General features: G+C 60.2%; 1 protein-coding gene across 1 annotated transcript; it reads right to left on the reverse strand.

Moving 5' to 3' along the window:
- Nucleotides 1-1072: 1072 nt before the first annotated feature.
- Nucleotides 1073-21704, reverse strand: ANKRD24 (ankyrin repeat domain 24; the record flags this gene model as incomplete). Its single annotated transcript, XM_034755485.1, is given in 19 exon segments — nt 1073-1569; nt 5812-5877; nt 6510-6680; nt 7420-8967; nt 9919-10040; nt 10474-10546; nt 10787-10885; nt 11233-11277; nt 11578-11685; nt 11776-11877; nt 13528-13620; nt 13941-13969; nt 14425-14612; nt 15224-15330; nt 16406-16476; nt 16832-16889; nt 19474-19538; nt 21055-21143; nt 21574-21704. Coding segments are annotated over 19 exon segments (3243 nt in total), but the record flags the coding sequence as incomplete, so codon positions are not given.
- Between the last annotated feature and the right edge of the window lie 1259 nt (nt 21705-22963).

Genomic DNA, 22963 nt, shown 5'->3' on the forward strand with positions numbered 1-22963 from the left:
TTTTTTTAACTAAGTTTTTGACTCCCAGGTGTGTCTGGGGGAACCCCCTTCCCTGGTGACCCCCCCCCCCAAATGGCTAGTCCTGGCGGAAACCATAAGCCACAAAAATCCCCTTCTGCTCCCGAGCTCTCGCCCGACCAGCTCTCCTCTCTCATAGCCTGTCCCCGCAGTCCTCCCTGCTGACAGCACGAGGCTCCCCCACCTCCACTGGGTCAGTCCCCAGCTGAGAGCTCCCTTGGGGGAGAATGGGGCCTGATCCCCCGCTGGGATGACATCACCGGGATCAAGCCAAACCTTTCCCAAATGTTGCCATTTCGTGGGGTGCTGTTAACGATGTTTCCCAGCCGGCCAAATGGAAAAGGAGCATTTTGCCTCTGGAACGCTGGGCTATGGAGCTGGCCTTGGCCACAAATGGAATGAGTTTGGCAGGGTCTCAGCCTAGGCCCCGTGAAACGAGCCAGCGAGCGATGGTTAACAGTCCAGCAGCACCGGCTGAGTCTGCTTGGTGGGGGCCCAGAGAGTGGCAGAGGAGGGTTGGGGCTGCGGGGCGGGACTGAGGGGCACTGACAGAGCTGGGGTGATGGGGCTGGGGGGAGGTCTGCAGGCTGATGTGCGTTGGCAGTTAGTGGCATGGGAAGGCTACGCAGGAGGCCAGGACTGGAATAACAGGTGGGGTGGGAGCTGCTGTCCTGGGGGGAGAGTCCTGGACTGGAATAGCCCCAAACGGCAGCCCCCCTGCTATTCCAGCCCTCGGCTCCCCCCATACCCAGCTCTGCCAGCGCCCCTCAGTCCTGACCCGGAGCCCCCCGCTGCTTTACCAATGGTCAGCTCCAGCTATAACAAACACTGTCAGTGCACCTCTGCCCTGGCCTGCAGCCCCCCGCGGAGGTCCAGACAGGCCCACGTCAGGAGGGGCTCCAGCCTGGACTAGCAGGTGCTGCGAGGCAGGAGGAGGGCAGCAGTGGGACATTCAGCCCAACATCTGCCCGCGTCACCCTGGCACCAGCTCCTGCATGTACGACCCCCCCGGCACGTGTCCCTTCCCCACGCAGGAAAGCCAGCGAGCCTCCACTGAGTGAGTATAAACAGTTCATTGCTGTGGATTCTCTGCTGAGAGACGCAGGCAGGAGCTGGTGAATTACCGCAGCCTCTCCCCTTCTGCCCATGGAGCAAGGACGGGCCCCTCGCCCGGTTCCCCCGGCCCGTCTCGGAGGCTGCTGAGGTGAAAGCACCGATAGAAAGGTCAGTGTGAGCAGGGCCTGGACCTGCCACGAGGCACCTTCCAGCCACCCGCCCACGGGCACCTCCCACCACAGGCTGCCCAGGAACGGGAGCAAAGGCGCCGCCCCCGGGGTCACCCGTGTGCCTTGATCTCGGTGAGGAAGCGTGTGCGCAGGGCCTCGCCCCGCCGCTGGACGCTGGCGTCCAGCCGGTTCTGCGTGCGAATCCCCGGCTCGGAACCAGGAACCGGGCTCCCTCGCCCCGGGGCGCTCATCTGCCTTGCTCCTGCAGCCGCTGCATCATCAGGATCTGGTACAAGAGCCTCTGCACGTCTTCGTCCATGTGGCCCTGCAAAGGAGATGGAGGCGGGGAAATCAGCGGCTGCCCTGACTCCCACCCTCCGCCAGCCCCACTGGCCAAGGCAGGGCAGGACTGGGCCGACTCCAGTGGCAGCCAGCTCTGTAGGTGCCTGGCAACAGAGACGCTCTCGAGCCGAGCAGAGCCCAGACCCCTGCACCTAAGCCACGGAGACTGCCCTGCTCCCGCTCACACCCTAGGCAGGAGCTCGTGGCCACTGCCGGATGCTCAGCGAGATAATTCCTTCGTTCTGCAGGAAATGGGCTCAGGGTGCAAAGTTCAGCTCCAGATCCCAGAGGCCAGGGGAGCCCAGAGCTGGGGGGCTGGTTCTGGCCCAGCGCTACATTTCGGGAGCTCGGATGGAGGAGAAAAAGGCTGTTTCAATGTTTCCCTGCTTTTCACATACACTGTCAGACACACACACACCTTGGACCTGCTGCGCGTCCTGCGCACGGAGACGCAGGCGTCGCCACATGTGCACCGCACGCCTCAGACACGCCGCACGTCCCGGGCACAGAGACGCCGACATCGCCATGTGTGCACCGCACGCCTCGGACACGCCGCACGTCCCGGGCACGGAGACGCAGACGTCGCCACGTGTGCACCGCACGCCTCGGACACGCCGCACGTCCCGGGCACGGAGACGCAGACTGCGCCACGTGTGCACCGCACGCCTCGGACACGCCGCACGTCCCGGGCACGGAGACGCAGACTGCGCCACGTGTGCACCGCACGCCTCGGACACGCCGCACGTCCCGGGCACGGAGACGCAGACTGCGCCACGTGTGCACCGCACGCCTCGGACACGCCGCACGTCCCGGGCACGGAGACGCAGACTGCGCCACGTGTGCACCGCACGCCTCGGACACGCCGCACGTCCCGGGCACGGAGACGCAGACTGCGCCACGTGTGCACCGCACGCCTCGGACACGCCGCACGTCCCGGGCACGGAGACGCAGACTGCGCCACGTGTGCACCGCACGCCTCGGACACGCCGCACGTCCCGGGCACGGAGACGCAGACTGCGCCACGTGTGCACCGCACGCCTCGGACACGCCGCACGTCCCGGGCACGGAGACGCAGACTGCGCCACGTGTGCACCGCACGCCTCGGACACGCCGCACGTCCCGGGCACGGAGACGCAGACTGCGCCACGTGTGCACCGCACGCCTCGGACACGCCGCACGTCCCGGGCACGGAGACGCAGACTGCGCCACGTGTGCACCGCACGCCTCGGACACGCCGCACGTCCCGGGCACGGAGACGCAGACTGCGCCACGTGTGCACCGCACGCCTCGGACACGCCGCACGTCCCGGGCACGGAGACGCAGACTGCGCCACGTGTGCACCGCACGCCTCGGACACGCCGCACGTCCCGGGCACGGAGACGCAGACTGCGCCACGTGTGCACCGCACGCCTCGGACACGCCGCACGTCCCGGGCACGGAGACGCAGACTGCGCCACGTGTGCACCGCACGCCTCGGACACGCCGCACGTCCCGGGCACGGAGACGCAGACTGCGCCACGTGTGCACCGCACGCCTCGGACACGCCGCACGTCCCGGGCACGGAGACGCAGACTGCGCCACGTGTGCACCGCACGCCTCGGACACGCCGCACGTCCCGGGCACGGAGACGCAGACTGCGCCACGTGTGCACCGCACGCCTCGGACACGCCGCACGTCCCGGGCACGGAGACGCAGACTGCGCCACGTGTGCACCGCACGCCTCGGACACGCCGCACGTCCCGGGCACGGAGACGCAGACTGCGCCACGTGTGCACCGCACGCCTCGGACACGCCGCACGTCCCGGGCACGGAGACGCAGACTGCGCCACGTGTGCACCGCACGCCTCGGACACGCCGCACGTCCCGGGCACGGAGACGCAGACTGCGCCACGTGTGCACCGCACGCCTCGGACACGCCGCACGTCCCGGGCACGGAGACGCAGACTGCGCCACGTGTGCACCGCACGCCTCGGACACGCCGCACGTCCCGGGCACGGAGACGCAGACTGCGCCACGTGTGCACCGCACGCCTCGGACACGCCGCACGTCCCGGGCACGGAGACGCAGACTGCGCCACGTGTGCACCGCACGCCTCGGACACGCCGCACGTCCCGGGCACGGAGACGCAGACTGCGCCACGTGTGCACCGCACGCCTCGGACACGCCGCACGTCCCGGGCACGGAGACGCAGACTGCGCCACGTGTGCACCGCACGCCTCGGACACGCCGCACGTCCCGGGCACGGAGACGCAGACTGCGCCACGTGTGCACCGCACGCCTCGGACACGCCGCACGTCCCGGGCACGGAGACGCAGACTGCGCCACGTGTGCACCGCACGCCTCGGACACGCCGCACGTCCCGGGCACGGAGACGCAGACTGCGCCACGTGTGCACCGCACGCCTCGGACACGCCGCACGTCCCGGGCACGGAGACGCAGACTGCGCCACGTGTGCACCGCACGCCTCGGACACGCCGCACGTCCCGGGCACGGAGACGCAGACTGCGCCACGTGTGCACCGCACGCCTCGGACACGCCGCACGTCCCGGGCACGGAGACGCAGACTGCGCCACGTGTGCACCGCACGCCTCGGACACGCCGCACGTCCCGGGCACGGAGACGCAGACTGCGCCACGTGTGCACCGCACGCCTCGGACACGCCGCACGTCCCGGGCACGGAGACGCAGACTGCGCCACGTGTGCACCGCACGCCTCGGACACGCCGCACGTCCCGGGCACGGAGACGCAGACTGCGCCACGTGTGCACCGCACGCCTCGGACACGCCGCACGTCCCGGGCACGGAGACGCAGACTGCGCCACGTGTGCACCGCATGCCTCGGACACGCCGCACGTCCCGGGCACGGAGACGCAGATGTTGCCACGTGTGCACCGCACGCCTCGGACACGCCGCACGTCCCGGGCACGGAGACGCAGACTGCGCCACGTGTGCACCGCACGCCTCGGACACGCCGCACGTCCCGGGCACGGAGACGCAGACTGCGCCACGTGTGCACCGCACGCCTCGGACACGCCGCACGTCCCGGGCACGGAGACGCAGACTGCGCCACGTGTGCACCGCACGCCTCGGACACGCCGCACGTCCCGGGCACGGAGACGCAGACTGCGCCACGTGTGCACCGCACGCCTCGGACACGCCGCACGTCCCGGGCACGGAGACGCAGACTGCGCCACGTGTGCACCGCACGCCTCGGACACGCCGCACGTCCCGGGCACGGAGACGCAGACTGCGCCACGTGTGCACCGCACGCCTCGGACACGCCGCACGTCCCGGGCACGGAGACGCAGACTGCGCCACGTGTGCACCGCACGCCTCGGACACGCCGCATGTCCCGGGCACGGAGACACACCGTGGCAAGGAGCGTGCACTCGACATGCACACACACACAGGCATACACATGGCTCACAGGATCCTGCCTTCCACACAAGTGTCCTTCTACCCAGCATGACCCACCAGCTCCTGTCCAATGTGTGCTGAGACCCTCCGCCCTTCCTCCAAACTCCTGCTCGACCCCGAGGGACAAGGCCAGGATTCCCCACCCCCAAGGAGCATGGCACTTCCAAGGTCACGTCCTTCAAGTGCTGGGGATCTCGGGGGCAGGGACGGAAATCGGGGGAGACTGGGATGTCGTTTTTGTAGGTCCACACAGGTCTAGTAACCACTGTCTGAAATGCTCAGAATTCAGACAATCATCCAATACACACCCATACACCCATTTATACTGACACACCCATGTGCAAACACCTCCACTTCCACTGACACACACGTGTGCAAGCACCTCCACTTCCACTGACACACACGTGTGCAAACACTCACCCACTTATACTGACACACCCATGTGCAAATACCCCGTTTCCACTGACACACACGTGTGCAAACACACACCCATTTATACTGACACACCCATGTGCAAACACCCCCACTTCCACTGACACACACGTGTGCAAACACACACCCGTTTATACCCATGTGCAAATACCCCCCCACTTCCAGTGACACACCCACATGCAAACACCCACCCCACACCCACTTACATTGACATGCACCCATGTGCAAACACACACCCACGTATACTGACACACACGTGTGCAGACACCCACACTGATTCAGAAACATGGACGGATACACACAGAATAGCAAACGCACATGCCCAATCACCGCGAGATACGGCGCCCCCAGCCCAGCCCTGCCCCCCGTGCACTGACCTGAATCGCGCAGAGCAGGTGGCTCCGGTAGAGCGAGACGACCTTGCGGTGGTGCGTCTCCGTCTCCTGCAACCAAGGCGAGAGGGGGGGGGGGGAGTCACACTACAGTCCCAATGGGACCGGGCCACTCTCCGCTCACGGCCCCTCTGACCAGCGCCCCCCTGCAGACACGGCACTGAGCTGGGGCCCGGAATCAGATCATGCTCTGGCTCGTACACCGGACACAGCCGAGGGGAACCGGTGTCACTCCCCTTTGGTACCCAGCTAAAGCAACTCCCTCAGTGCAGTATAAAGATGCGGCTGTTTTAGCGCAGGGGTTACCGCTGGACCTCTGCTGTGACCAGGGACGGAAGGGCAGAAGGCATCGGGCCAAGACACACTGGCCCAGATCCTTAATGGTGTTTAGGAGCCTAGCTCCCATGGGAGTTAGGAGCCTATTATACCTTTGTGGGTCTGGGCCCCTGAATCAGCATGGTCCACGCAGACCTCGGAGCCAGCGACTCTGCGGCTTCCACCTGCCCAGACGGTGCCCCCACGTCCCGAGCTGCACGTCAGTTTCCAGACGCAGCCGAGATCAGCGCTTAGCCCCTGCTGTCCCCGAGCCCAACAGGGGATGAACACCACAAAGCCCAGGGACCCGCTCTGTGGCGGGCTCTGCTCCTCCCCTCTCCCAGGGCCAGCTGGTCCCGGATACCCACGGCCAGCTGCTGTTCCAAGGCCTTTATCGTGCCCTGCAGCTTCGCCACCTCCTGCGGGTTCTGCTGCTTCTGCGGGGCCGCCTTGGGCAGGGCCCCGCCCTGGCCGGAGAGCTCAGACAGGCTGTTCAAGGCCTCCTTCAGCTTGAAGACTTCCTTGGACAGCTCGGTGATCTGCAAAGGCGAAGGGATCGGCCGGTCACGAAGGGTTGGCTGAGTTCACCAGGGCGGGTTAGAGTCTAGGGCAAAGTCTCGCATGATTACAGGATCCGCAGCACAAGGGATTCCAAAGCCCAATTCCCCTGCGTCACCCTCCCGACCAGCCCTCCACGGAGCCAGACCTGCTCGTTAACCCTTTGGTTGCTGCTGCTTCCTCCTTTGGGGGCACCCGCATTCCACTGGGGCATCGGCCTTTTGGGCAGCAGAAGGGCGTGATCTGCTCTGGGTGGCAGATAAACAGCTAAAGAGCCAGCGGCACCAACGTCTGTTGCTGGCCAGCCAGCTCCCGTCCCTACTAGAGCCGGGGGGGAGGTAGGTTGGTCTCTTTTGCCACAAATGAGTTGTTTTCTTGGAGGTTTTTCGCTCCGTGACCAAAGATGGTGAAGAAAAATTCTGTTTCGTTTCCCTGGGGGAACCTCCCCCTCTCACTTTCTCGCCCTTTTGCCTAGCAGAAAGACGTGCCAGGCAGCGGCGTTCCCCCTTCGAAAGAAACGTACATTCGGGGAGTGCTGCATGGCCCCAGACCCACCTCTCACCCTCCTCACGTGGCTCTATCGCGGGCAGGGATCTGGGATCCCCAGACCCAAATTTCACCCCTACCCATGGCTCTCTGGTGGGCAGGGCTATGGGGTCCCCAGTCCCACATCGAACCTGGCTCTCGCGGGGGCGGGGTGATGGGGAAGCCCAGACCCACCTTCCGGTCCTTCTCCTTGACCAGCTTGGCCGAGTCCTCGATGTGGCCGTGCAGCTCCTGGATCCGGCCCGACTCGGCCCGTAGGCTCTGCAGCTGCTTCTCGGCGGCGGCCAGCTGGGCCTCGGCCGCGTGCTTCTCGCTCTTCATGAAGAGGGCCTCGCGCTGCACCTGGAACACCTCCGTGCACGTCTTCTCGTGCTTGCGCTCCAGGTCGCTCAGCTTCAGGGTCAGCGTGCTCACCTCCGCCTGCAGGCTGCAGCACAGCTGCTCGTGCTCCTCCCTGGGGACCGTGCCCTCCCGCGTGCTCGCCAGCTCGCCCTGCAGCCGCGCGGCCTCCTGGGCTTTGGCGGCCAGCTCCTGTTCCAGCTCCCGGGCTCTGGCCTTCAGCTCCCGGACGCTGCCCACCAGGGCCTCCTTAGCTCGGGCGTGCTCGGCCGGCGGGACCCACTCCCGCCTGTACCGCTCCGCCGCCTGCTGCAGCTCCCTCGCCTCCCGCTGGGCGGCGCCGTGGCTCTCCTCCAGCTCCAGCCGCTTCTTGTTGGACTCGGCCAACAACCGGCCCAGCTCCCCCGCCATCTCCTCCTGCTCCTGCCTGGAGATGCTCTCGGAAGCCAGCTGCTCCTTCAGGGCGCTCAGCTCCTCCTCCTTCTTGCCCTGATCCTCTCGGAGCCGGGCCTGCGCCTCCTCGTGCTGCCCCCTCAGCTCGTCCAGCTGCTCGCGGAGCTGCCAGTTCTCCTCCTCCAGCCTCTGGCTGTCTGAGAGGTGTCCCATCGCTCGCTGCAGCTCCCCGGCTCCCTCCTCCACCCTCCTCCTCAGCTGCTCCGCTTCTGCCTCCGCTTGGCGGCACCTCTCCAGCAGCTCGGCCTTCTCCGCGGCAGCTTCGCCCAAGGAGATGCTGAGGGCCGCCCTCGTCTCCTCGGCGGAGCGGCCTCGACCGGCTTCTGCTTCCTGGGCGTCCAGGCGCCCCTCCAGGTCCTTCACCCTCTGGTCTCTCTCCTGCAGGGCCTCCTGGGCTTTCTGCAGAGCTGCCCTCACCGTCTCCAGCTCGCTCCCGGAGCTCTCCGCCGCCTCCGGCTCCTCCACGGACAGGATACCCAGCTGGATCTGCTCCCGCAGGAGCTGCACCTCGGCCACGGCCGCCTCGTGCTTCTCCCGCGTCTCAGCCAGCATTTTGGTCAGCTCTTCCACAGCCGCATCTCCAGCCCCTCCTTCCCGGCTGCTTCCTTCTGCCGGCACCCCGGCCTGGCCCGGCTCCTGGCCTTTCCCCTCGGGCTCAGCTGGGGCGTTACTCCTCTGCAGCGCCTCCTCTAGGGCCTGGATCTGCGCCTCGTATTCAGCCTTCAGCTGCTTGTAAGCCTCCACCGGGACTAGCTCGCAGGAGGGACCGTGGGGCCCGCTGCCTTCCAGGGCCTGCAGGGCAGCCTGGGCCTCGGCGTGCTGCTCCCTGAGCCGGTCGAACTCCGACTTGAGGGAGTCGTAGAGGACGATGGGGACGAAGTCTTCGGCCGGGCCCACGTCACTCTCGTCTTTCTCGTAATTCTCCAGGATCTGCCAAGGGCGGGGGGGATAAAACCATGAGACTTCCTCACTGGGACCCCGAGACCCAGCTACGCAGGGGGATTACAGCAGCACAACAACAACGGTGCCGGCTGTATGGAGCGGCCCAGAGCTCCTGAGATTCTTCCCAGGGCCCGATCTCTCCTTCTATCAATTACACCAGTCCAGGTCCGCTGATGTGGGCGGAGTTACCCCTGATTTATACCAGCGTGGGAGGAGACTCAGGCCCTGTAGTTTAACTGCACAGAGGGCTACGATACAGCGACAGAGTTAGACAGCAGGGCCTTGGAGCTGAGCGGGTAAGTACAAGGCAAAGGAGCAAAGATTAGGCTACAAAGGTCGGGGGCAGACGGGAGAGAAGAGAAGAAGCTGGAAGACGACTTCAGAAGGCATCCCCAGCAAATTCGAGCTGGGCCCTACAGTGAAGCAGGGAGCCTGCAGGGCCATTTGAAGAGGGTAGCGGGGGCGGCGGCATGGTCTGATGTCTCTGCACACACAGTAAGGCAGGTGGCGACTTCCTGCGCCTCCCTGAGTCTGGAGAGACCACGGAGAAGGGAAGAGCCATCGTGCGGTCAGGGAACCAGCGGGTCTGGAGGGCTCCCACCGAGATGGAGCAGGGGCAGCGGCACAGGGGTGACAGCAGGATCGCGTGCAGGGGAGGAGAACTCAGTATGAAGGACGGTGCCAAGGTTACAGACAGAGATGGGGGCAGGCCGAGGTCTTTGCCGCGTGCTAGGGGTCAGAAACCTGCCGTCCGCATCTGTCACAAGGCAGCAGCCGCTGGTTCACCCAGCCCCCAGGCCCGTTGGGTCCCAGCCCTGAACCGGCACACTAAGGAGATGCTGGCCCTGGGAGGGGGGACCAGAGAGAGCCTCAGGGGATGCTAGCAGGGGAAACCCGAAGCGTGCAGCTGGCTGAAGGGGGGGGGGGGGGAGCCGGTACCTGTATCTTCTCCAGCAGCTCCTGGTTTTGCATGGTGAGCGACTGCACCTGGCCCTGTAGCGTGGCCAGCAGCTCTTCCGTGGACAGACTCAGGGTCTTCTTGGACAGCAGCAGCTCTGCCCCTGAGAGAGCAGCAGAACCCCCGTCCCCACAAAGACCCATCACTGACTAACCCTGGTCCTTGACCCGAACAGCCCCACCCCTACCCTGAGAGCTGCCCCCTGCCACCACCTACTTCCTGCAAAACCTTCCCAGGCATTTTCCAGCACAAGCCCAATTCTGCCAAGGGCCCTCCTCTCCCAGGGGAGCCGCTCACGGACCGCACCCCGGCCCAGGGCGGTGCTCCACCCCCCGGCGAGGGCTGGGCCTGGTGCACTGGTGGAGGGGCCTGCTATGTGCTTGGCGAATACAGCCCCGTCTTTCAGCCCAGGCAGCAGGAGCTCGTGCTTAAAGATTTGCAGAGCCCAGGGTCAGTGCCCGCTCTGCAGGGCACGCTCCGCCCCTCGCAGGGCCGTGCCCTCGGTGCAGAGAAGCAGGCAGGGCGCGATGACCAACCTGGGAATTCCAGCAGGTCCCCCTCTTCGTCCTGCAGCGTGTCGATGTCATAGCTGGTGTTCTCCTTCTCGTTCTGGGGCACAGACAGGCATGGAGTCAGGGACCCCCCCGAGATCACAGCTCCCCCCACCCCTCGCCCCATTCCCTGTGCTCTCCCACGGCGCCAGTCACTGAGACAGGCAGCAGCTAATGCTAACCATGACAGCGCACTGTCCCTACCACAGCTGAGCCAGCCTCAGGGAAAGTCCCACAATTCACTGGCCTCCTGCATGACTCAGTAAGACCTAGAGCTCCGTGCCCCCTGCTCTCCTACCTCCAGCAAGGACAGGCGGCTCCGGAGCACTTCAACCTCCTTCCCCAAATGCTCCTTTTCCCCCTCGCTGTCCGCCAGTTGCTGCTGGAGTTCCTTTATCTGGATCAGAGAATTAGACGCATAATTAGATCCGGACACTCGCGCCGATTCCCGTCTGTACCTTCCGAACTAGGTGGGGTGGATCTTTTACAAGGCCATAGAGCCAGACCAGGGCCCAGCAAGGAGCCATCTAGTCTGGTATCCTGTTCCAATGGTGGCAGATCCCAGACGCTTTGGAGGACAGATATCCCTAACCTGGCATTCGCATCCCAAAATTTCCTCCTGACCCCCAGCTGATGACCAGTTTATGCCCTGAAGCATCCACATGCAGCCGTTTTCCCTTCCCATCCCAGAGACCATCCGGAGCTCTCCGAGTCCAGTCTCCGGAGACATAACACCTGGCCTACCTGCTTCTCCATGGAGCGTAGGGAGTCCTCCTCCAACTCCAGCCGCTAGTGGGAACACAAGGAGAGTCCAAGACGGTTAACAGCAGCCTGGTCCTCCCCATGGTCATGCATCAGCAGGTCTGATCATGGGCTCAGAGACGCAGAATGGGCAGCCAGGCTTTCTCAGCCATGAGGTACCCCTCTCAATTACCTCCCCACCCACCTTGCCGGTGCAAGACCCTCTGGCCGTAGCCAAGGTGATGCCACAAGCAGCTCCCTTCCTTCCCATCCTCCTTCCGCCAACCCGCCCAGAAACCCGGCTGGGCTGAGCCTGGCCCTCGCGGGGCGGGGGAATCGCATCCATACCTCCCGCTTCTGCTTCTCCTGCTGCTGCTCCAAACCCTTGATCTTCTGCAGGAACCGAGCCCGTTCCTGCCTCAGCCGGACGATCTCCTCGTAGGCCTCCCTGTCCTCCTGTGGGGAATCCCAGAGACGGGGCAGTCAGGGGAGAGCAGTGGGTACCCAGCCCGCCCCATCCCGCTCTCCCTGCCAGGGGATCCTCACCGTGTCAGCTGGGGCAGGGCGAGCCCTGGCAGGCTTGGCGGTGACTATCCGGCTGCTCCGCTGTGTGGAAGGGGAGCTGTGCTCCGGAGAGTGTGGGGTGTGCTTGAAAACAGTAACAGTCGTCACACAGAGAGAACGAGGCTTAGCCAGTAAGCCCCCCCAGCTCTCTTCCCGCAGAAGTCCCATTATGCCTTCCACCTCCCGCCCCAAATGGGCTGAATGGCTTCACACCCCTGTGCGGGGATCGTTTCACCCGATACCCGGATGCAGCCACTTCTAGGGGGCCGCGGGGCAGCTGTTTCACACCCCACGTTGGTTATGGAAATGAAAGCAGAGTCTCGGACCCAACTGCAACCACAAGGGGGATTTCAGGGAGCGGGCTGGCCCTGCCGGCTGGAGTTTGGCCAGGACACTGGGACCGCCGCGTGATCGGAGCACTGCACTGGGACTCAGGAGCCGTGTTCTGCCCCGATCTGCTGGGTGACCTTGGGCAAATTGTGCCTCAGTTTCCCCCGTAAAACAGGATGACGATACCGCTGACCTCCTTTGGAGATCTACACCCAAGTTTTGGGGGGTGGCACTTCCAGCATCATGGGGCCTCCTAATGAGACACAGACTCAGAGAAGAGCACCTCCTACTGCCTCACCATCTCCCATCCAGCCACTGACCAGGCCGGCCCCTGCTTAGCTTAAGAGACATGGCAGGGTCCCACCGCTCAGTGGCCAGGCAGCTGGAGCCAAAGAGGGGCTAAGATAGCGCTGGGAAATCCAGAGGAGGGGCGGGGGCTGGAGTGCTTGTTCTCCAGCAGAACCCCGTTATCAGAAACGCACTGAGTGGTGTACCCCGCCCTTGCCTGTGGACACCACGTCCACCACCGGGAAGGGGCACTTACCCAGTCAACAGCATACGGGGAAACCCTCTTTGCAGACAAGCGACCAGACCAGGGCAAGAGAAATTAACTAGACTCCCCCATCCCCAGCTGAGATCTACCCATGGCCTGCCAGTGCCAGTCTGCTGCTGGACCATGCCCATTTGTCAGAGCTAGGGGCACAGGCCTCACTGGCTGCCTGTCTCCCTCACCTGCCGAGGGACACAAGTCGATCATGCCTAGGAAAGACCTGGGGGAAGAGCTCGGTGCCATAGCAAGGTCCCATGGGGCAGGTAAACGCCTTAGGGCTGCACAGGGGAAGGATGGCACAATGATTAGGGCATTCGTCTAAGGCTTGGACGGCCCGGCTTCAAGTCCCTTCTCTGCCACAGACTTCCTGGGTGACCCTGGGCATGTCACCTAGGCCCAGATCCTCAAAGGTATGTTGGTGACTCGTTCCCATGGAAATCAACGATTTGACCTTGAGGGACCCGGGCCTCAGTCTCCCCATCTGTAAAACGGAGCCCACAGCACAGCGGTGTCGTGAGGATAAACGCGTTAAGGATTGTGAGGCTCCCAGATGCAAGGGGGGTGGTGGCCAGATAAGCACTTTAGCGGCTCTATGGTCAAATCCCTTTATGTAGGTCCCCTCCCTCGCCATCTCAGCTGCGCCCCAGCCCCCATCGCTACATCCTGGGCGTGCACAAACACTGCGACCAGCTTGGTTACTAGAGGGTGTGTCACCGCCACTGGGGAGGCTGCCTTGACCATCAAACACCACAGCCCTCGCCCGTCACAGCAGGCTCAGGGACGCTCTCCTGCGGCTGCCTGCTGGGGTGTGGGGAGGGGAGGGGCGGGGGAGGTAGAGCCGGTGGCCCCCTCACCTGGCTGGAGGTGCCGGGGGGCGGCGGAGGGGCTTTCCTCTTTCTTGGGGTGCCGTTCCTCTCGCTGGGCAGAGGCTGGCTCGGCGACGCTGTCTGCGGAGACACCGATGGGAGAGGGCTCCAGGCTCTCCCAGCAAAACCCGACGGGGGGGGGGGGGGGGGGGCAGCAAGGACGGGAGCAAGCTCAGAAGAGCATCCCCAGGGGCTCCTAATCCCTCCCCACCACCCCGGTCCTCGAAAAGCCTCATGTTCCAGGAGGGCTTCGTGGGGCCTCTGTTCTCCCATGAGCCCGGAGAGCCCTTCCCCTGCCCTGGGAGGTGGCCAAGCCGGGTCAGGCCGGCCCAGTTCGGTGGAAGCCCCTGAGCGGTTGGACCGCGGGGCTCTCTGCTGGGCCAGGCCCCCTGCGTCTTTACCTGCGACGTTCGCTCAGCCGACTCCTCTTCTGTGGGAGGCAGAGGGGAGGAAACAGAAACCAGCAGGAGGTTATACGGGGCCGGGGGCACTGGCCACCCGTGGCCTGGTCCCCTCAGCTCGAGGGGGAGCAGACAGACACACAGACAGACCCCTCCCTGGGGCTCTGGGCTCCATGGTGCCATGCAAGTCTGGGACCCAACTCCCACCGCTCAGCAGACGTCCCCCGTCACTCTCCAGCACCCCCCTCTGGCCAGGCCAGGGAGAGGTACTTCCCATCCAGAGTTTGATCGGCTGGGCGAGTAAAAGGAGGGGTGCCCCAGAGACCACCCCCACACATGCTCCCTGAGCCCACCCAGCAGAGTTGGGCAAGTCACCCCACCTAGAAAGCAGGGACATTACCGCCTCCCCCTGGGCAGGGGTAAGACGCTGCCGCACGGTGCTCTGAGACCTCGGGAAGGACGGGGTTTGGCCCGGGCACCTTACCGCTGGCCCAGGAGTGGCGCTGGGAGGCATCCTGCAGGTAGTGCTGGATCAAGGCGTTCCCCGTGGCCAGGCCATAGCGCGCTGCGTCCTGGCCCCTGGCGTCCACCAGGCCGACCCGCGCCCCGGCATGGATGAGAACTTCCACCGTCTCCACGCTGCCGTTCTCGCAGGCCAGCATCAGGGCTGTTCTACAGCGGGGCGGGGAGAGAGATGGCCCCACTCACCCTCCGGAGCCCACGGCATGAGGCTGGTGAACTGGACGGGAACCCACATCTCTGCTGGGGCCAACTCTCCTAGCCTCTCTCTCCCGCTGCTCCTGGCCACTCTCCCCTCTCCGCCCCGAGGACAGGACTGCCCAGGTTTGCAATCAGACCCGGGGCAGCCAGGATATCCCGCAGCGACAGGCCGGGAGCGAGAACCCCGGCCAGACTCCAGCAGACACTGCACGGGGAAACCCCATCTCAAGGCGGGGAGCTCACCTGCTCCATCACCCTGCCCACACGGGGCAAAGGCGGGATCTGCGCAAGCCGTTTGGGTTATGGCTTTGTAAGACGCTTCCTCGCAGATCCACAGACAGCGCCTGCCTGACTCATCCCAACCCCCTCGCGTCAAGACAGATCCAGGCCCTGAGCAGCTCCCCCAGAGGTGGCCAGCTGGAGACCTCTGGCCCCTAGTCGGATCCAGGCTCTCAGTCCTGCCCACTGGTAGGACTCACTTCTCCGCCATGAGTCTCCTCACCCTCGCACTTTAACCCTCTCCTCTCCAGCCCCCCTTCCTTCCAGGGCCCTTCAGAGCTCACCTGCCTTGCTGGTCTCTGCTGTTCACAGCAGCTCCGCGATGCAGCAGGTACCGGCACAGCTCCGAGTGGCTCATCTTAGCTGCCAGGATCAGAGGGGTGGAGCCATCCTAAAGCAGGGGCATGGCGAAGGAAGGTCAGTGAGGGAAAGGATCAGCAGTGGGTAACGTGGCTCTGATACAGCCCTCTTCGCTGTCTGGTACCCACATCTTGGGAGCGTCCTCCCATCTGTCCAGCGCCAGACCCCACTGCAGACGGACGAGCCCATGGAGCACACCCTGTCCCATCACCAGGCAGGCGGTCAGGGATGGACACCAATCCTTCCCTTAATCATCATGACACCTGGCTTTTCTATAGCGCTTTCCAGCAGGGGAACTCAAAGCATTTCACAATCTTTAACCAGCCCACCTGTGAGGCAGGGCAAGGCTATTATCCCACTGGCCAGAGGGGGAGGCACAGGAAGTCTAAATGACTTGCCCAAGGTCACGCGGGAGGTCTGTGGCAGAGCAGGGAACTGAGCTCAGGTCTCCCAACTCCTAGGCGAGTGCCCTAACCACTGGGCTGTCCTTCCTGAGGCGGGACGAGATATTATTTTGTAAGGTGGACACCATGTGCAAAGAAAGCAAACTAAACAGAGATGTAAAACCCAGCGCATCTGGTGAAGATGCATCTGGTGAAAACCCAGCTCCACGAGCGGCATAAGCCATGTCTGCAGGAGAAGTTCTCCCACCAACATAGCGCTGTGCACATGAACGCTCATGGTGGTATAACTTATGTCACTCAGGGTGTGGAATATTCACACCCCTGAGCGACATAGATTTTGCCGAGGCCGTTGTGTAGATATAGCCTTAGATGCAAGATTCCTCTTCGCTTCATGTCCTTTAACACCAGGCATTATTCTGTCTATCTCGGGTACTTACACAGCAATATCCATTAGGAGCTGAAGGTAAAAGAGGTATATCTGTTATTGCTGTGTTCCGTTTAGCTGCTGCTGCGTTCCACCCGAGAAGTGGCTGCATTTCAGTGGTGGGTGAGGTGATCTCTGCACATCTGGGTCTCTGCTACATTACATCACCTTTCCAATGGAGAGTAAGGGGCACCTAGGCTTGTGGTGACTCTCTGTGCAGCGGAAATCAAACCCCTGAAGGTCAACAAAGCATAAACCTGATGGAAAGAACCACCTACCTTGTCCTTGGTATTCAAGGAGGCCTTGAAATCGCAGAGAATCTCGGAGCATGAGATGCAGCCGCTGACAGCTAGAGAGGAAGAGAGAGGCTGTGAACCCCTGCTCACTGCCCCTCTACCCTCCTCCCCATTCCCCCATGCCAGGATCTGGCCCAGAAATGGCAAATCCCAAGGTACTACACTGGAGAGAGCATACTCTTCTGTCTAGGGAGACTGGATCCATGTGGCCCCATCCATCACCATGGAATCTGGGCACATTCCTGGCCCTCACTCCCCTGTGCAATCACCCTTCTGCACAGCCACCTGCCTTTGAAATCCTCACTATAAGTCAAGTCACCGGCAGGCGGTTTACCCAGCTGATTTGACACCCGCGTTTAAGATGGGGAAAGGGGAAGATGCAAGTGGGACGGAGGGTCCTCGGCTGACCTGCATGGTGGAGCGCTGTCCAGCCGTTGCTGTCAGCTCCATCAACCGGGCAAGATGCCTAATGGGCAGAGAAGATAGTGAGTGAAGAACAGGGGACAACCACCTTCCCAATGGTGTGGGAGTTAAAAAAAGAAGAAGAAGAAGAAGTGGGTAATTTGTCAGAGAGACCCATGGGTAGGTACGACTCTGTGTCAGCAATTCTTGTCAGGCCTGACAGATTCACTACACCTAACACACTGTTGTCATGATATACACCCAAAAGGTTGCCTGGAATAAGAACGGCCATACTGGGTCAGACCAAAGGCCCATCTAGCCCAGTATCCTGTCTTCCGACAGTGGCCAATGCCAGGTGCCCCAGAGGGAATGAACAGAACAGGGAATCACCAAGTGATCCATCCCCTGTCGCCCATTCCCAGCTTCTGGCAAACAATACATCAATAGAAAACTAATAACTCACCGATCATTAATATTCTTGTGTGATGTATGTACGGGGTGCGTACAAAGAGTTATCTGTACTAGAATATTGTGCTTAAAATGTGTCGGGCAAGCAATCCATCAGACCAGTCTGCCTGAGATAAAGGAATGTGTATTTGCTTGTCTGACCAGCCTGGTTGTCAGGCAGAGACAATGAAGGTACGTTTACATAACAGATAAACCAAGCCACCAACCTAGCAAGTGGAGGAGATAGCTTCCAGGACAAAGACAAGGGGTCTGAACCTCAAATGATAAGCAGTTGACTCAGCGGTTTACATTACTGTATTATCAAAGTGTCGCAGGTACGGTCTTTTATGAAAGCCTGTGACAGGAGAGAGAACCTTGGTCTGGGTTTAGTTGTCAAAGAATACATTGCAAAGGTTTCCTGGATTATAAAGAGAAAGGGGAGAGAACCCCGTAGTGGTCCATCACTTGGGGGATTCAAAGGGGCAGAGCTCTTGAAATGACAGAAGGTTGAGTCCTTCAACCAAGAGGGCTGAAGTTTCTGGGAACTAAATTTAGGTGAGAACACTACTTGGGCCAAGACTGTAACTTTCTCAAATCAAGTTTTAGTCTTAGAGGCATCTTTTTACTTCTGCTTTGTTTGTACACTGTTCTGTCTTTATTCCTTACATTTGGGATCACTCAAGCCTCTGACTTTTTGTTTAATAACCTTGTTTTACTTTTTCTATAAACCAATGCAGTGCTGTGATTGAAATCAGCGTGTTTGTCAAACCCCAATTAAATGAATGAGCTGCTGTATATTGACTCTTCAGAGGGGACCCAAGTTAATAATTTCTCTGTGTTCCAGGAGAGGGTTGGATGCTGTAGAGGCAGGCGGTTTTGGGGAAATTCAGGACCGGGGTCACTCTGCAAACAGTACCGGGGAGATGGAAGCCGGCGTGTGACCCGCATGCTTGTCTGCTGGCCATGAGCCACAACCGCACAGGATTCCAGTCACCCAAAACGTCACAGGTAAACTCACCTGAACTAAAAACCACATTCCCCACATGAGAAGTGGATAAACTCCCTTTTTTACCCTTGACTACACTACCGCACCTTATTCACAGCACCAAGGCACTGCTGCTCTGCAGTGACACCTTCAGCAAATCCCTGGCTACCTCAGCAAGGCACCGTCTGATGTCACCCACAAAAGGAAGGGTAACTGGCCAGGATCAAGGTCCCCTTTTCCATGCAGGTGCCCACCCTGTAATGCGAAGCAGCGAAGTTCTGCTGTGTCCAGTCACACAGTCAGTAGGGAAGGCAGAAGAGAAAGGCTGAGGGGTGGGATGTATTGACCTAAACTCTATCTTGCTGACTTATTCATGTAATAGCCTCTGGAGGAGACCAAACAGCTCAGGGGGTCATTCATGGACTGGACAGAGCTAGTCAGAAAATGGGATTTTCCCCCAGGGAAAATTTTGATTTTTTTCACCAAAAATTTGCACACTGAAAGATTTTGGCTGAAATTTTTAAATGTCTCACATGCTGCCATTGTGCCTCATGGGAGTTGTAGTTTGGGTGCCCCAGGCTCACATTCTCTTCTATAGGCAGGGCTGCGTGGTCGGACTACAACTCCCATGATACACCATAGTCTCCCTTCTTAGCGAGGGGAGGCAGGTCAATCATGGGAGTTCCCAGCCACAGTGCATCAAGGGAGACATAGTCTGGCCAAGGACCTCAGCCTAGAGAGGAAAACAGGGACATGGCAACTGAACTACAACTCCCATGAGGCACTGTGGCAGCATATCCCAATCAAAATATTTTGGTTTTTGAGGGATTCCGGTTTTTTACACACACAAAAACACAAACCAAGTTTTTCCCCGGAAAGCAGACACTTTTCACAAAACACTTGGTCAACATCCCAATTTTCCATTGAAAAACAGTTTAGACGGCAAACGTTTGACCAGCCCTAATATGGAGATTTCACACCTAGATGGCAATTCTAACCCTGCCTAGGTTGTTCCCTAGACTGAAAGGTCGCACGGACAATTTCCCTGCGTGGCCAGGAGCTTCCGCAGGAGGTGAACCCTATGAGGGCTGCTAGATTCCCCACAAGCTCCCTGTACCCTGATCTCCAGCCCTCGGTGCTTCAACACTAACAATGGACAGACACATCCCTCCCTGTCGAACTCCAGGTTCCCACTGCTCCTGCTTGACTGCCTTACCTGCAGCAGTTTGCTCACGCACTGTGGGTGGCCGTGTTTCGCGGCCAGGTGGAGCGCATTGTACCCTGGAAAGAGACAGACTGGCAGGTCAAGAGGTAATCATAATGATGGCGACACTTTATACGTGCACCCAGGGAGATCAAAACAAATCGTCAGCATCAAACAATTTCTTCTCAACCCCCGCCCCCCACCCCGAGGCAGGTAATCGACATCCGTGGATCACGTCACCCACCACCAAATTGCAGCCATTTCTGGGGCAGGACGCAACAGCTGGTTAATGGTTCACAGCAGCGCTACGGGGTGGCTTAAGAAATGGGGACTCCTCTAGCCAATAAGAACTGCACAAGAAAGGCAGGGAGATAATACAATTTGCCAGGCTGGACTCTGACTAGGAATTCAGGGTTAACTCTCCTAGCGTGACGAAAAGCACCATGGAATCAGGTCTGGAATCATTGTACGTAGGCAGGAGCCAAACAATAGGAAATCCAGCAGCACGACGCCCCCTAGCACCCTGCTGGGGCACTACTTTATTATCAGCTTGGGAGAAAAAGAACATCGCTCACTGAATCACCAACACCCCTTTCCTGCAACACCTCAGTGACCCATGTAGAGCACCTGCCATCCAAAGAGCAAACTGGCCAGCCCTTGCTTAGCTTGTGAGATGCAACAAAAGCCCGCACAAAGCAGGCTGCAGGATCTCATTGAAGCTATTCCTATGGTGTACATTTTAAAATATCGAGACCATTTTTATTTTGAGTCTAAAGCATGCAGAGGAGACGCCCATACCCCTCCTAAGAGCACCATAGAACTCTCTAGTATGTGGAAGCTGTTGGGGCCGGACATGCCTTTTACACACACTACCAGAACCAGGGCCGGCAATTAGCAAGCGCGTGATGATTCTTATCCACCTGGGACACAGTCCATTCTGGTTAGAACTGCGGTGGAATGCAGAGTCACCAGGCTCTGACAGACAAGATTTCTCACTGCCCCTTTCATAGGGTGACCAGAGGTCCTGATTTTATAGGGACAGTCCTGATATTTGGGGCTTTTTCTTATATAGGCTCCTATTACCTCCCACCCCCTGTCCTGATTTTTCACACTTGCTGTCCAGTCTCCCTTCCCTTTCGCCTGTGCTCCGCTCAAGCCTGCAGGGGAGTTTTTAAAGTAAAACTGCTGAGCGGTTTTGACACCTTCTTTCCAAGGACCTCCAAACTTACTCAGCGGCTGAGTCAGAGATTACAGGGATTTGGAGAGATCCGTCCCTTTTAGCCCAGGGGAGGGCTGGCAAACGACCAGGAGAACAATGAAGATTGGACTACAGGATCCCAGAGGAGCCTGCCACCCCTCGGAAAGGGGAAGCTTGGCAGCTCCACAGGAATGGGGTTGATCCTATGGCTGGGAAACACAGAAATGAGACAGGGCACAGATCCATTAGGTCCCATTTAACTCCTACCCCCCCTTGGACAGCACAGGAGCGGTCCCAGCAGAATGTTTTCTACTGCTCTGTCCAGTTCGAAATGGCCCAAGTCAACGTCCGCACTGTCACGTCATATCAGGGCGAAGTCAGAGCGCGCTGCCTACCCGAGCTGTCTATGGTCATGGCGTCCGCTCCGTGAGCGAGCATCACTTCCAGGCAGTCCACGTTCCCTCTCATTGCAGCCAGGTGGAACCTGTGGCACAGGTGGGAAGTTCCCGTCACCATTCATACCCCAGAGATCCCTCCCGCCACTACCCACACGCTGGCTCTGCTTAAAAGGCCAGAGTCCAAGAAGTTTCTGTATTCACTAAAAAAAAAACCAACTCGTGACTAATCTGTTCCCTTGCCAATCTTTTCCCCTCTGGTTTGTTTTTGTAGGGTTGCTGATCAACTCTTGGCCACACCCACTGGTTTGTTACCATAGGGCCGCTTGTGACTAGGGGGACTGTGAGAAGCAAAGCGTGTGAGAGAGCAGCCTTGGGGTTGCTCTCACATATGCCACAGCCCAGGCAAGGCCCCATGCTATGGGGAGTACAACAGTGCCTTAAAGCTATCACCCCAAACCCAGAGATGGGGGGAACCGAGACTCTGGCCCAGTCTTTTTAGCAGGGGAAGTGACTCACGCGGATTTGCCCTCCGAGTCCAGTTTGGTGGGGACCAGGCCCTTGCGGAGAAGTAGAGACGTCACCTTCTCGGGGTCGTTGTAGTCCACGGCCTGTAGGAGCTTCTCATCATTCTTACCCCAGTCATGGCTCTGAAACCCAAACAGGGGCAAAATCAGGGACTTTGGAGCCCTACCACAGCCTGCCGGAAGGGGAGGGGGAAAAGGATACATCCAACAAGTTGGGATGCTAGCCTGGGACCTAGGAGCTCCGGGTTCAATTCCCTGCTCTGCCACAGATTCCCCGCATGACCTTGGGCAAGTCACTTAGGCCTAGATCCTGCTGTTGATGACCGCTTTTGAAAAACGGCTTTCCTTCTTTGACGCGGTGCTCACAAGCCAGTCCCTCCAGCCTCTCTGCGGGTTTGCTGCTCTTCTCTGAACTCCCTGCGGTTTGGCTGGCAATGGGGTTCCAGGGAATCCCAGCTGACATCACGCTTTGATCTCCCTGCCTGCCAGAGACGTTTTCTTTTTGTCTTGTAACCAGCTTTGCATTTGACTTTTCTGTAAAACGCTGAGAATCCCTGGTCTGCGTTGCAAGCTGCCAACACCTGGGAACCAAGCAAACTGAGCTCCACCGAGAAAACTCACAGCAGAATTTGTGGGAACACGTCACTTTCCATCTCCCTCCCATGCCACCAGATTAAAGAACCCCTCTCGTGGGTTTCATCCCTTGCTTGTCTCCCTGCAGCCAAGATGCAGCCACAGTTCCCCATTAAGGTCCTGATCCTGCAAAGACTTACGCAGGTGCTTAGATTTGCACACCACGGTGCACGCAGCACGCAGCTAAGCATGGGCACAAACTTTTGCATACTCGGGGCCTAATCACCATCACCCCATCGGGGCAGTGGGGTTCCACATTGGCTCTCCCCGGGTACCAAAGTGCCGGGTTGCAGGTTTAATTGAATGACACCAAGCACGGGTGGAGGGAAAGCACTGACACTCCTAATTAAATCCAGAGGGTGGCTGCCTATAAAGGACAATTCTGCTGCGGTAAAAATGGGAGTCACCTTTCGAGAGCGGAGAATGTCATCGATTCCTGCAGGCTGGTTCCTAAACCACTCCTAATCCCAGGGCCCATACAACTACTAGCCACCTTTGATGGTCCAGCCCTCAGCACCCCGGGCCGCACTAACAACACCAAGCTGGATGGGCGCTGAGCCCTGCAATTCATCCTGAAATCAACAGAACCTGCAGGCACCCAGCTCCTCTCCGGAGCACATCCCACTAGGAACAGCTGCCTTGTTCTTCAAGATCTCATTGACGTGAGCTCACGCTGGTGCCAGGAGCCTAGAGTAACCCATGGGCAGGGCATGGGGGTGGGGGCAGAAGGTGCATGGGCAGCCGGGGGG

Source organism: Trachemys scripta, chromosome 22, assembly GCF_013100865.1.
Source record: "Trachemys scripta elegans isolate TJP31775 chromosome 22, CAS_Tse_1.0, whole genome shotgun sequence".
Classification (NCBI taxonomy): domain Eukaryota; kingdom Metazoa; phylum Chordata; order Testudines; family Emydidae; genus Trachemys; species Trachemys scripta.